At 45.3% G+C, this 15,042-nt stretch overlaps 2 protein-coding genes across 2 annotated transcripts in view; one reads left to right on the top strand and one right to left on the bottom strand.

Moving 5' to 3' along the window:
* Positions 1 to 1,049: 1,049 nt before the first annotated feature.
* Positions 1,050 to 9,202, top strand: elfn2a (extracellular leucine-rich repeat and fibronectin type III domain containing 2a; the record flags this gene model as incomplete). Its single annotated transcript, XM_080452283.1, has 4 exons — positions 1,050 to 1,247; positions 2,847 to 2,996; positions 3,981 to 4,975; positions 7,624 to 9,202. 4 exons carry the CDS (start codon positions 1,050 to 1,052, stop codon positions 9,200 to 9,202), a joined length of 2,922 nt encoding a protein of 973 aa, XP_080308409.1.
* A 389-nt stretch (positions 9,203 to 9,591) lies between these two features.
* Positions 9,592 to 15,042, bottom strand: part of LOC308096243 (uncharacterized protein) — a gene marked incomplete at its 3' end in the record, with an annotated part of 36,739 nt that continues 31,288 nt past the window's right edge. Inside the window, exons 7-9 of the mRNA XM_080443603.1 lie at positions 11,884 to 12,015; positions 10,691 to 10,781; positions 9,592 to 9,704 (exon numbers count right to left, since the gene is read on the bottom strand). Of these exons, the coding sequence (XP_080299729.1) occupies positions 9,592 to 9,704; positions 10,691 to 10,781; positions 11,884 to 12,015 (336 nt within the window). The remainder of the gene's footprint in view (positions 9,705 to 10,690; positions 10,782 to 11,883; positions 12,016 to 15,042) is intronic.

Here is a 15,042-nt window from a genome sequence, read left to right as displayed (position 1 = left end):
AAGGTGAAACAGGCTAATTTAACGACTATTGTAAACTGGTGAACCATGTAAATATGACAATGAAAAGCAGTGCGGTTTTCATACTCTCCCCATTTCCATTTTTATTGGTGCATTGTATGCAAATGTCTGAGCCCGCAATTTATCTTTATAACGGGTTGTTTTTTCCATGAACATGAATAATTACAGGGCGGAAAAAGCCTGGTATCATTTGAAATGTCAAAATATATGTCTCTGCCTATTACAGTTTAATGAAATAATCATGCCAGCTAATAGATTTATTACTTTGGTGCATTACCTTCGAGGGATTGGGGTGGCACGAGCATTAGATCTGTATCTTTTTTTTTCATGCACAAATGAGACTTAAACTCAATTAATTCAAAACCATCTGGGGAATATATGAAGTGTATTACAATGTTCTGCCTACTCTTAATCATAATGACATTACCACCATTAATGTTAATATCTTCCTCGACTTGCCCTTTCCTTCTCTCTCTCTCTCCCTCTCTCTCTCTCACTCTCTCATCTCTGTCTGTCTGTCTGTCTGTCTGTCTGTCTGTCTGTCTGTCTGTCTGTCTGTCTGTCTGTCTGTCTGTCTGTCTCTCTCTCTTGCTCTCTCTCTCTCTCTCTCTCTCTCTCTCTCTCTCTCTCTCTCTCTCTCTCTCTCTCTCTCTCTCTCTCTCTCTCTCTCTCTCTCATATGCAGGTCTCCTATAACTTTTCTGAGAACTATCCCCGTCTATGTCGCCAGGGGATACCGCCGTCGGGGGAACATGAGTAGTTGCCGGGGTGACCACCTCCAAAACCCTTCGAAGCGAAACACCTAAAGCATGGGGACTGACCATCCTGCCGTGCTGCACGCTCAGCTCTAATCCCAGCGGAGAGACGCGCCTTTTTTTCGCTGACCCTTTCTCTCTGCTTTCTGCAGCACCGCTTTACCCCTTCCTTCTCCTCCTTTTAGCTTAGTTTTAAACACTTCAGCCCTCTCTTCTTCTTTTTTTTTTACCCCTGGTCCATCTTAGACAACCTGAGACAATCCCTACCTTTTAAACCATGGTCAGCAGACTCCATTCTCCTTCCCTTCTCCTCTTTCCTCTCCTGATCCCTATGCTGGTGCTCCTCCTCCGCCTGCCTGGCCTGGCGAGAGGGGACTGCTGGTTGATAGAGGGGGATAAGGGCTATGTGTGGCTGGCTATATGCAGCCAGAACCAGCCCCCGTACGAGACCATCCCCCAGCACATCAACAACACGGTACAGTCAAATAGAACCTCATCTATCAATATGCAAAAGGTGCTCGTAGCACCTAGTGCAGCGCTACGACCTTGTGGATCTGCTATTTTAGAAAAATCGTGAAAATGTGTGCAAATCTTTGAATATATATATATTTTTTAAAGCGAACATTTTGAACTCAAATCTTTGCTTCCGGGGGGTCCCTGGAACAACATATTTTGAGATGGGGGTCCACGGCCAAATACATATCATTTTGGGTGGTCCTTGACATGAAAAAAGTTTGAGAACCACTAATATTATAGCAACATACGTTTTTTCAAAAACTGCTAGGATTTAGAAGACATTTGTAGAATCCCCAGAAGCAAAGTTAAAAATGTTCGCTTTAAAAAATATGTATATTGGCACACATTTTCTAAAATAGCAGATCTAGCCGCGCTACGAGCTTGTAAATCTGCTATTTTTTGATAGCCAAAGAAATCTAAAGTGACACAGATGTGTTCCCGGATTGAATGGGTTAATGTCTCTAGTTTTTTTTTTAATATTTACTAGTAACATTAGCATGACATTAGGGGCTGAGACCATGACGGTACTGTGTTTTCTATTTCGGGTCACTTACACCATTAACCCCACTCATTTGTTAGTGTTAGTCAATGGTTCAGTACCACCCAATGTTTATTATTTGCATAATTATTACAAAGGGTATTCATAAAAGCAACATGGAATGGAAAGATGCCGTGTGCCCCACCACTTTGTTAGAAAATAAATGTTTCGCACTCGTTACAAATGTACCCACAGACATTGATGTGCCATCAGTTTGAGACACAAGCAAATTGATCAACACTTTTAACCACTTAAACCCTAATTGACCCTAATTGAGTCCCCTACGGTTCTATATTAGGCCTGTTTCACTTTACATTATTCTATGTCAGCGGCGCAGCGCTGAAAATAGTCATTCTACTGTACAAGCTCACAACATGTTCCGACAATGAGCTTGTAGATCTTCTATTTTCGCTGAATGTCCAGCCCAGAATAGGGAAGCTATAGGGTTCAATTGGTTAATGTTCTGCAGATTAGCTTTCATGGTATCCCGTGAATGCAGCCCACTTAAGTTACACACTGACATGAACACAGCCAGCAGTGTGTAAGCTCTACACTCGATTTAGCATACAGCAAGTGTCACTGCCAAGGTGAATCCATTCCAAGTAACAAGCAGCAGATTTAGTGTGATGAAATGCAGTTCCAGTGCCATTGTGTTTTATGAATAATAGCAACCATAATCAGTATCATATGCCCGTCAGGGCTTTTGAAGCTATGATGGTGTCAGACAAAGGACATATTACACATATTTGTGCAAAACTTCCATGGTAGGTTTTGCTAAGCTGCCACTTTAGATGACGTGCTTGCAGTCTCTGGTCAAAAGTGTGATGATGATGATGATGATGATGATGATGATGATGATGATGATGACTATACACATTAAAATCTGTGTTAATTTAGCCCAATGGACAGGTGATGTTTACTATGTGATAACCAATGATGGTGTGACAAAATTACATAATGACGAGGACAATAATGATGATGTTTGGTGGTGGGGGGATTCCGTCTATGTTATCCTTTTAGGTTCATGACCTGAGGCTGAATGAGAACAAGCTGAAAGCAGTGCTCTTCACCTCCATGTATCGTTTCACCAACCTGACCGACCTCAACCTAACCAAGAATGAAATCAGCTACATCGAGGATGGGGCCTTTGCCGGACAGGCCAACCTACAGGTGTGCAGAACTCAGAGAGTGTTTATTCTGTTTGATTTACTCTACTGTGTGGCTGAGTGGGTGGCCTGTCATCTTGACTCGCAGGAACTTTCAAATGTATGTATATTAATGCTGAAACAGGATTTGCTGATGCAAACTAAGAAGAATGGTTCAGACAAAACTTGCTCCGATATATTGGCCAGTTAGTTCACTGCGAGGAGCACAGACCCCTGAGCACTGCTCAAACGTGTTATCCTTGTGAAATAAAATAAAATGAAAGCTACACTGGAGAGTTTTGTGTAGGTCGGCAGCCCCAAGTGGCACCAGGAGGTAAGGGTTTTGATACTCGTGCCACTGGTCGTACCAGACGCTCATTGATGCTCATGTAAAATGCAGTAAATATGCAGAATTTTAATTAGGGGCGATGGAGTGGTATTATGCATTTTAAATCCCTTATTTAGATTGATGACTTGCACAGTGCAGCTTTAAGGTCATTGTCAGTAACTTTAGGTAAGAGTGTCAGCTAGCTCGGAGGGCGTAGCAGTCCTGGCACATAGGCTCAGTGTAGCTTGACAGTGTGTTGCGGGTTCGAGTCCCGATCCCGACGGCCTTTGTTGCATGTCACTCCCCATCTCTCTCTCCCCATTTCCTGTCAAACTACACAGCCAAAGTTCAGTAACTACGTTTTTGGACACACCGACTTATTTGTGTATCCCAAAGGTCAAATTAGCCTTCGTGATTTTTGGGGGATAAAAAATTACCTCAAGAACAGAAATGCAATTAGTGTAATATCATTTATATGCCGATATCTCATTTGACTGACCAGTTGAAACACTTTTAAACCCACTTATCAGCTCTTTTTTATCCCGTAGTGACTGCACTTTGGCTTTGTAGGGCTGTCCTATCGATAAAGACATAAAAAAGCCCAAAAATATATCTTTAAAAAAAAAAGAATGTCAGCTAAATGCTTCAAATGAAAAAAATGATTATGTGCTGTTTTGACAGGTTCTCCAGCTGGGCTATAATAAGCTGACCAACTTAACTGAGGGCATGCTAAGAGGACTGGGCCGCATGCAGTGCCTCTTCCTCCAGCACAACCTCATCGAAGTCATTGCCACCAATGCCTTCTGGGAGTGCCCTAGCCTCAGTAGCCTGGACCTGTCCTCCAACAAACTGGCCCGCCTTGACCCCTCCACCTTCACCGTTCTCAACAGGCTGATGGTGTGCGAACTGGCAGGGAATCCTTTCCACTGTGGCTGTGAGCTATACAGTTTCCTGTCTTGGCTGGAAGCTTTCAACAACGTGACCCACACTTATGACCGGCTTCAGTGTGAGACTCCTCGGGAGATGTTCGGCTACCCGCTCCTGAGTCCCCTGCCCGGGCACGGGAGGAACGCTCGTTCAATTCTTTCGAACATTTGTCGAGATGGCATGATTATTCCCGGGATACCCTCCCTACGTCCGGACATGGATGGCTCCGGGATGGGCCTGGATAACCCGGATCAGGGACTCTATCATCAGCCCACTTCGTCGTCCACAGCCGACCCTACCTACAACCACCAGATCTCCATCAAGCTTCAAACGGTGTCCTTCTACACCGCCTCTCTCATGGTTCAGATCCCCTTGCCATACAGCAAGATGTACATCCTGTCCCAGTACAACCACACTTTTGTTGCGGACATCATGCCCTTGAAAAACAAGAAGGAGATTATCACCCTGGATAAGCTGAAGCCTCACACCAACTACACCTTTTGTGTGGTTTCGGCGAGTAAATCTCAGCGATACAATCACACCTGTCTGTTCTTCGCCACGAGGGCATTGGGTCCGGAGGACCTGCGCGCCAATCCCTCTACCACTACCCACTACATCATGACCATCCTGGGCTGTCTCTTTGGCATGGTCATTGTGCTGGGATTTGTTTATTACTGTCTCCGAAAGCGACGCATGAATGAAGAGAAGCAGAAGGCCATTAGTGTGAAGAAGACCATCCTAGAGATGAGGTAAGAAGCTGTTTTAAATATTGCTTTATTATTTGACTCTCACAGAGTTGAAAAGCAATAGCAGTTTGAAATGAAAGAAATAAAACAAAAATCAAATACGGTTTAGTTTAGTAGGAATTTATAACTTAGGGAAATCCATGGAGGAAGTAGAGGAGATCACAAGTTAATAACTCATGGTTGTTTTCCTGTGATCGTGAGATGAAAAAGTCATTATCAAGAAAACAAAACGTTTTGTTTTGTTGATATAAAGATAAATAAACATATGGACTGCCATATGTTTCTCTGCATGCTTGAAGTAAAAAAGAAAAACACTAACCATTCTGTGTATCAATGCGGTTGTGAGCAACATTATGGTCGCTGAGTCAAAATGAGCAGATCAATGTGCTTGCTATTTGAATAACAAACATTGAAATTTAAAGGACCACTTCACCCATTTTCAACATATGTGACTGCTACTGGTGAAATCTTCCTCTAGACCCTCGAGAAAAATGCGTTTATGCGATCAAAATGGCACATAATTATGCGGGGGTAACTTTTTTCAAAAAGGCTGCATCGCATAATATGCGCATTGCATAATATGCGCATTGCATCGCATAATATGCGCTTCGCATATTTCCGCATATTTCGCAACTTTTCACATATTTCGCATTTTTCGCAACTTTTTGCATATCGCATATTTCGCATATTGCAGCATATTTCCGCATATTTAGCAACTTCCTGCAATTTCACCGCATAAAATTGCAAAAAAAACTGCACATTTCATCGCAAAATCAAGGATTTTAGCCTGCATAATCAAGAGTTTTAGCCCGCATAATCAAGGATTTTTGCCCGCGTTTTTCTGGAGGGTCTATTCCTCATGTCGCCAGTTTAGAAACAGTAGAAAATAGCAAATTAAATTAGATTTTTTTGGTTGTGTTTTTCGTTTTTTTTTATATTAACACAGTTCGAATGTTGAAGAAGGTTTGTATTGCAAAAGATAGTCGTTTTAGAATCATTAAATGGTTACATTTGTATGGCAAAGTAGGCTGCTTTTGCGCGAGTCTGTGTGTCTATGTTCTATCTTCATATAATTCGTCCTCACTAAGGGCAGGTACACACTGTAGGACTTTTAAAGTGGTCGGGGGTCGTCTGATCGTTAAGCATTTCACACTACAGGAATCTATTTATTGAAATCGTCTCTCACATATCCTTGTGGTTTTCACACTATAAGATTGATCACCGACTAGGGATCACACACTGTCGGATAGTTCACTAGGAAGCTATCCAGACCCGATACATACATTTGTTTTTATTCCAATTCATTTTAACCGACGTCTCATGAAATAGTGCACAGCTCCCGTGATATGCGCGAGACCGAGACAGGACGCTATTGATTGTTGAAATTAAATAATGAATTCTCTATTTCTCTGTATGTATCTCTCTCTCTCTCTCTCTCTCTCTCTCTCTCTCTCTCTCTGAAACAAGTCAACCAGCTTAAAAGTGCGCAATGAAACTCAGAAACAGTGTTGCCATGTCCGCTTATTATAAGCGACTTTGGGCTTGTTTTTCTGTAGAGTTGCTAGTAAATATTGGTTCTTGCGGGTTGCGTTTTTTGGGCTTATTTGTGTAGTTGCTTATTTGGCCTTGTTTCCTAATGTTGTTTAAACCAGTGGTTTAAACAACACATAATATGTATTTGTCCGCAGACCCCCCCTTCTGAAAATATGGTGTGCCATCATAGACCCCCATACAAGATTTGTGTGGATTTTGGAAAATATTCCACAATTTTCTCAAGATTTTTCTTTGAATAGCTGCGACGCATTGTGAGCTTGTAGATCGGCTATTTTCAAATATCCAATGTATTTGTAAATAGTTTGTGCTCAAGTGCCTTATGTTGGGCTTGTTTTCATAGACCTGGTTGCTTATTTCTCTCGCAACATCTGGCAATGCTGTCACACGCATGCTGCACACAGACACACACACAGAGCTGCTTCTCGCTCTCTCAGTCTCTCTCTGTGCAATTCCTGGACGGTAATATTGCGGTAGGGACTGTTTGCTGTGGTCAGATCCAGCGACGCTCCCCTAGTCACGGTGGCTGGAATGTGCTCTCATTGGCTGTTGCGTGTACATTTCTGTGGTCTGTGTCTCAAGAGGGCTATGGACAGTTCAGAAATCTGAGAAACGAGAAAACAACTTGTTTTCTCGTGATCACGACTTCAAAATATTAACTTGTATGTTCTCTATATGGACTGCCATAGGAACTATAGATTTTGTGTGGTCCATGTACTGGAGTTGAACCAACACATCGCCACTTAATGGCGGAACTGAGGGCTAATAATACTGTCACTGAAATTGATTTCCTCTGAAGGATTTATGCTGTGGGCTTCGGCAGCTCATTAGTTGTTTGGTTATTGTGATTCATAGAAAGGAAATAACTGGAAATCTATATTTCGAAATTCCCAATAGTGCACTTGACTTCACTGGGGCTTTAGGCCTCTATTTCTCATGTCAGTCGTTTCATTGAGCTTTAATAAGCCAATCAAATTCAATGTCGTCCCATGGCCTCACTCAGAGGGCAAAATAAAACTCATCAACTCTTAATGGGTCTCTATTAAGAGTTGATTTAGTTACGCAGTGACCCTAAACAGTCGGTTCACGTGTTTCTACAGGTACGGCCCAGAGGCGGCAGCAGCAGTGGTTAACGACGCCGGTGCCATCCAGGCACACCACCAGCACCACCACGCCGGTGGGACAGGGGGGAAACTACCCACGTCCGCCTCCTCCAGCACCGGCATGCTCCACGGCTCCACCAACACCAGCTCCTCCCGACTCTCCACCTTGCCCCAGGTGGAGAAGATGGCCAGCGCCTTCTCCGAGGCTATGAGCGGCAAGGGCAACTACATAGAGGTGAGGACGGGGGCGCTGGCGGGGGAGGGAGGCATAACGGCAGGCGGGGGAGTGGGCGGGGGCGGCGACGTGGTGCTGGACATGCGAGGCGGGATCGAGAACGAGGCCGGCGTGGATTCGGATGACGACGGCCGCGGCTCGGAGTCCGAGATCTCCACCATCGCCAAGGAGGTGGACAAGGTCAACCAGATCATCAATAACTGCATCGATGCCCTCAAGCTGGACGCCTCCGCCTGCGCGGTCAGCGCCTCTGAGCCGGTCTCCTCCTCTCAGCCTCCGGCCTGCATCACCTCCCTTCCCCGCAACCTCCTTCCCCTTTCCCCGGGCCACCCGGGGGACCAGGTCATGTCCTCCTCCCCCAAGGTGCACGTCCCCAAGCCCCACCCTCATCCTCAGCCTCACCTGCAGCCTCATCCCCAGCCTCACTCGCCCCACCCTCACCATCACCCTCACCCTCACCCTCACCCTCACCCTCACCCTCACCCTCACCCTCACCCTCACCCGTCCATGGCCCCTGTGCCGCTGGTCTTGCCCCTGTCTGAGCGGCCGGGCATCAGTGGCGGGGGGTTCCTCTCCCCTCCTTACCGGGACCCACCGCCGGCCAACGCGGTGCGGCCCCTCCAGAGGCAGTTGAGTGCCGACACGGCCGTCGCGGTGGTCATGAAGAACCGCTGCAGCACCCCGTCCTCCGCCGGATCCGCCAAGAGCGCCCGAGTGTTCGACATGCCTGAGCAACGCAGCCCCGAGCCCTGCAAGTATCCTCCAGAGAAGGGAAGCCCTTGCAGCGGAGGTGGAGGCGGAGGAGGAGGGGGGTGCAGTGGAAACGGCATGGGGAAAATTAACGGGGGCGGGGTGGGCGTGAACGGGGCAGGGCTGGGGTGCGGCAACGGGGGCGGGGGAGGGGTGGCGAGTGTGGGGCCGCAGCAGCAGCATCACCACCTGGAGGTGCAGCCGGACTACCACTGCTCCGAGCACCGCCACTCGTTCCCCGCGCTCTACTACGAGGGCGCCAATGACTCGCCCTCGCAGGCCCAGAAGGTGTCGTTCCTCAAGCCGCTCGGGCGCTCCAAACGCGACGCCACGGCCGCCTACTCCCAGCTCTCGCCCTCCCGACACCACAACAACAACTCGGGCTACTCCTCCAGCCCGGAGTACTCCTCGGAGAGCACGCTGAGGATCTGGGAGCGCTTCCGGCCTTACAAGAAGCAGAACCCGCGCGAGGAGGCCTCCTACATAGCGGCGGGCCACGCCCTGCGCAAGAAGGTGCAGTTTGCCAAGGACGAGGACCTTCATGACATCTTGGACTACTGGAAGGGCGTGTCTGCCCAGCAGAAGCTGTAAGCTGATGGGGAACAGGGTTCAAAGTTGAGACGAGAAGAGAACGTCAAGATTGGAATGCAACAGCAGACTTAAATTGTGGAGACGATCGCAGATTAGATTCATATATGTAGCAGGATTCCAGTGAGCTCTCAAAATGATGGGGCATTTAGAGTAGAGTGGATCCACAGTTGTAGAGGTTATATCCGCCTGGGGGTGTTTCTATTATTGTTGTTTTGGAAGGTATTCAAAAAGGTATTTCAATGAATCCGGAAGGAACGAGGCTCCCTGTCCCTGGGCACTTTGGTCCTCGCAGGCCTCCATTGACAGTTTGAATCTCCTCTAATGAACACGCGAGAAAGGTGGTGATGAGCAGGTGCCTTCTACCTCATTACCAGCATACAGTAGCTTAGCTATCGCTCCAAACGCAGCCCCGTTGACTTAAGCCCCGTCCTTCTCTCCGTTAATCCCATCAAAAGCCCATTCACAAAACAATCATTCCAGCACACCGCCAGCACCTGCTCTCCTATAGAAGCATCATTTAGGGGGATAATAAGGGAGGAATTAGGCACCTTTGTTTTAGAATAGCCTGCATGGGAGGCCGGGAGGGCATTACAGGGAGTGATACTTATCGTGCTAATTGTTCTTCTTGGTAATTAGCTGGTGTAAGAAGAAGTAGGAAGTGGCGGAGGGTGCTGTGTGGAGCCGTAGGGATGGGGGGGGGACCTTGGACAACGCCTGGAAAGTGCATGGGTGTGTGTGTGTGTGTGTGTGTGTGTGTGTGTGTGTGTGTGTGTGTGTGTGTGTGTGTGTGTGTGTGTGTGTGTGTGTGTGTGTGTGTGTGTGTGTGGGGGGGGGGGGGGGGGGGGGGGGCTTGTTCTGCAGCATGCTCATAGATTCGATACAGAAAACTAGCCAGGTTTAACTGTAGGGGTATGTGTGTGTGTGGAGGGGGGTGGGGGGCTCCGTTCTTTTCTATCTGCTTCAAGGCAGCGATGTGGATAGTTTAGTACAGATCTTTGCATATAGATAACAGCCCAGTCAGGGAAACTGTGGGCTTGTGAGCGTGCGCGCCGTGTACAACGGGGCATAGCTGCGTGCACACGCTTTGCTTGCCTATCCAGATAGTGTGAAGTAAGCCATTTCCAGGCTTGCAAGCATTTTTTGTCTCCGAGCCCATTTCTTATTTACAGGTGTAGCACATTTCTTTTGATAACGGAAGCTACGAAGGGGGACATTTACATTTCAATAGTGCTAGTCACGCAGAATTCACAAGACAGGTGTCGGCTTCCATATTAAAGAAGTCGATAATCACGTTGAGGGAGTTGCGGTTCTCTGGCGAGGTCCTGAGAGGAGGTCAGGGGGTTTATGTATAGCGGCATGAAGGGGTTTGTGAGTTCATTGTAGTTTGTAGTATTTTGCTGGCTGAGATGTATCAGCCTAGGGCAAGACTGAATAGAAACCTAAACTCTGTCAAGCATCCACCACACTACACAGAGATATATAACTAACCGTAAGAGCGACAGCCGAGGGCGATTTCCTGAGTCAGACCAGAAGAGTCTTCACTCAGCACTCTGGCCCACTCTGGTCTCTGGTAGACGGGCTGTGTTTGTTTGAGAAACGGAGATGTGCAGGAGAGACGTGGGTGTCTGCCGTGAACCAAAGTGCCCTAAAGAAAATTGACAGAGAGGTATGATTTCACCGGTTTGTTATTTCAGTTTCTTCTGCAATGGTCTCAAAGGGAAAATTGGAAACCTTGAAATGATGCATGAAAAAAGTGATTTAGTAATTATGATATAATTATATTTGATGGTTTGGATTTGGATTTGTTTTTTTCAGCATCTTTTGTTTTGTACTTGTAAAATGGAGCAAAGCTTGCTGCTATCAATGACCCTATTTTATACTTTGTCATACGATGGCGTCAAGCTAGATCTGTAGATCCACTATTTTTGCTATTTTGGAAGATTTCTGAAAAGGTTCTAAATTATTGGCCTATACAGTATGTGGCATGTCCAAAATAGGAACGAATGGTTGAAAGTGGTTAAATGAAAACCCACTAATGTTATTTTTTTTTACTTAATTAGTGAATTAATTAGTATTTCTTATTTTCAGATGTGTTATGTCATGGATTTAAACAGATCTCCCCATACTATTTTACCTAACAGCTGTCAAAACACTAGTTCACTCATCTACTGTATATCCTCCCTGCTGATATCCTGCCCAGTTACCTCCCCTGCAATTCAACCATCTCCACTGACAAGATAAAAATGCAATTTACAATGAAACCTGTAATTAATTCATTCCTGCTTGCTCGTGTTATTTCCCTGCCCCACAACCTGTCCAAATTAATGGGGTAAATTAATTGAGTCATTTGCGTAGGTGGTCTTGTAGCATTGTCTTAGGTCAAGGGAGCGTGCTGATATTATTAACTCCGGCAGATTGAGAGCTTGATTGAAATTAATGATTGCCACAGCCAGCCCCTCTCTGTTTCTCTCGCTTTTGCCATCCCTCTTTCTCATTGGACGATTAACCTTATTTCACCTCTGTTGACAGCAACCGCGACTGCCATCACACAGTCGGTGGTCCGCCGAGGCCCTGCCTGAAACTCTAACGTTAGATTCCCATGCTTTTTGCCATGACAGTTTGGGTTGAGACATGGCCACGGTGAGCTAGATAGAAATCAGACCTGCTGGGTTCTACCTTACACAGCTTGAGTCTGATTGGTCAGGAAAGACCTGGCCCCACAGTGTCTCTGTCTCTGGGAAGTGCAGTCCCATTTCATTTTCCAAAGCTTTGACCTTGATAGCATCATCCAGACAGGTCTGGATACCCATCCTCTGTTTGAGGTGTGAGCTCCATGGAGAAAGACGGAGTAGAGCATGGCATTTTCTTTTGACCTATAAAGTTATCCATTTCTGGAATGGGCTCTTTTCAAAAGGTCACTCTGAGGAGATAAAGCTGTCTTGAAGTATAGCCTATCCAACAGAAACAACTTACTGTAACTTGGAGCTTTCTGTAAGTATTTATAAATAAACACTACAGTATTATTCAATGCTCTTCACCACCAGCTCATACTAAACTGTAGCCTTTTACCTGATCAATGAAGTACTTCAATATGAGTAAATTAGAAAGGAAAATCATTATTTTATTTTCCGTACCCAATTCCTTTGAAGGGCTTTTGACACCTGGTGGAATGTCAAGGGAACGTCATTACTCAGCTATCAGATCAATAGAACTTAATTTTGGAACTTAAAACTCCCTCAGGCTCACAGTTGGACAGCTGCCACCTTGATAAAGGGACCGGGTTTTCTATTTCGGCCTTTTGTTCAAATTTCACCGGCAGCTGTGCACGGTGTTGGGCACGGCGAATTTCCAATCAGTCTCTGATTAGCACCAGCTTAGTGCAGACTTTTATTGAGGCATGGCTTAATTTGGTAGGCTGGAGAAATTGGACCGTGGGTACCTGCCCTTAGCCTGAGGTATTGCTCTTGAACGGAGGGAATAATAACATTAGTGCAGATATTCAGAAGCACATTATGCACCAATTGTCATAATTTACTCTGGAGTATATTAATCACCCATGTCCAATACTCGCCATGGCAGCGCTAATGATATTTTTTTCATTTACAGTACCATGCAATTATGAATGTCTTATAGCAGGTTTGTTGACTTTCATTTTCATTGACCAAACCAAATAGCTATGGTCTATCAGGTCTGTTTAACCCATTAAGGCCTGAGCTTCCGATTCTACAAAACGTCTTTTTCTGAAACACTTATGTTGCTATCAGTGGTTCTCAAACTTTTTCATGTCAAGGACCTCCAAAATTATATGTATTTGGCTGCTGCCCCCCCCCAATATAGTGCGGCACTCGGTGCCGCACTATATTGGGGGGGCTATGAGCTTGTATATCTGCTATTTTTTAATAGACAGAGTATAACATAATGGTTTAAGTGGTTACTCAGATGCGTTCCCGGTTTTAATGGGTTAATTAATGTCCAAGCACATTACTGTATGCCCGTTCAGTTTAACCTCAATATAGAGCGCATTGTGTTTGATCAGGTGCAGCCATGGTAACCAAGCCTTGCTCCACTTTAGAAATGTATTTTTTCATGTGTTTTATGCATATAATTTGTTCACCTGCTGTGTGCATTTTCAGCAGTAAGGCTTTTAGTTCCTTTGTCTTCACAGGAGTGGTTTTCAACAGTCCTCGGGACTATAGAGCCTAGCAGTGGGTCCTCAAACCTTTTTATTTCAAAGAGCCCCTATAACTCTCAGAGACCCTGAAACCCCCTCAAGGAACTCTGAGAGTCCCTGGACCCCACTTTGAGAACCACTGTGCTAGAAAATGTCCAGATACCCTGGTTTGTCTACTCTCCTTAAGGCAATTAAAGCTACAATCCGTAAGTTTTATGCCTATTGCCTCCCTGTCCCAATTGAGAGAGGTGCTGTAATTGCAATGATGTCCAAAATACAAAGATATAAAGATGGTGGCACATCTACTTTAGTTTCCAATCCAGTGTGCCGTCTAGTTCAAATAATAATAATTTCAACCATTCAGTGTCCTACAGCACCAAAAGATACAGCAGATACAGTGCTAATTACATTGTATTAACAAACTCTACCATGCAGACTGGTTAAAATGACATTCTATTCATACAAAAAGATGTCCCGGATAGTAGCTTTAAGGGCTAAAAGGAGTGGATGACAGTCTCAGGTTCTCAGTGGAGAAACTGCTGAGGAATAGGAATAGTCTTGTGTCTAGTCCAGTGGTTATTAAAGGACCCCCATAACTCTGAGAGTTTACGAATGAAACCAAATGGTTCCAATTTGGTTCCATTTGTACAGTTACAGGCCTGTAAGGGTCCATTTGGAACCCCCTCAAGGAACCCTGAGAGGGTCCCCGGACCCCAGGTTGAGAACCACAGTGTGCTTCCCAAAGCAATGTACATTTTTATTTTTTCATTTGTGCTCTTGGGGCGCATTTAACACAATGAGCATAGTAACACCGATATTAGTATTGTAGTGGTTGTATGGTGTCGGCTATGAGAAAAAAAAATTACAATTCAGTGTGGGTCTCTATTGACTTACCAGGTTGGGAACACAGTCTCGGCAACAAACTCTTTGCATTTAATGTCAAGCTTATTTTCCTTTTGATGAAAGTGTTCTTTGGGCGGAACATCTGTGGCAACAAGCATTTTATTCATATGGGAAACAGAATTGAATATTATTATCCCAAAAAGTGTATTCATGTGGGTTTTATACTGTTGTAGACAATAATGTAGCTGCCTCGGGAGTTATTGTTATGAAAGTTTACTTTTGAAGGTTTTTCTTTTTTACGACTTTGGGGTTTATTGAAAAACACAAATCAATAGTCATGGAAAACGGTGGAAAAGCCCTTTGATTGCCTCCCTTCGGACATGTAGTCTCTGTCAAACCGAGCCTCTACAGTTCAACTGCAGATGTGCAAAAGCTCCCTGGGAATAGCAGAGCGGCTCTTTGCCCCCGTTTAATTAAAGTTCTGAATCCAGACAATGATGTCTATGGTGGGAACAGTCATGATGTGAGTGCGATGCTGCAATGATTAGACGCCACTGCTCCTTGTATGGATAGTCTAGTTTCACGAAAACAATGCATCCGAATCCCCTGTCCTCATCCCGCACAATTAAAATCTTAATGGGATTTGAGAGCCAATGCTGTGTGAATATAACTTCACATTTATGTCTCCCGTGATTCCATATCAGTGGAATGGTGGTGAGATATTAGAATGCAGCCACGTTGAATGTCTCTGCGCCGTCAGAACTTTACCCTAAACTGTAGAAATACTGCGTGGCCCTGTAGCAGTTATTCACCCGGAATTACCTTA

The sequence above is a fragment of the Gymnoscopelus braueri genome (assembly GCF_963280865.1).
Source record: "Gymnoscopelus braueri genome assembly, chromosome: 2".
NCBI lineage: Eukaryota > Metazoa > Chordata > Actinopteri > Myctophiformes > Myctophidae > Gymnoscopelus > Gymnoscopelus braueri.
This window is presented reverse-complemented; position numbering and strand designations above follow the sequence as displayed.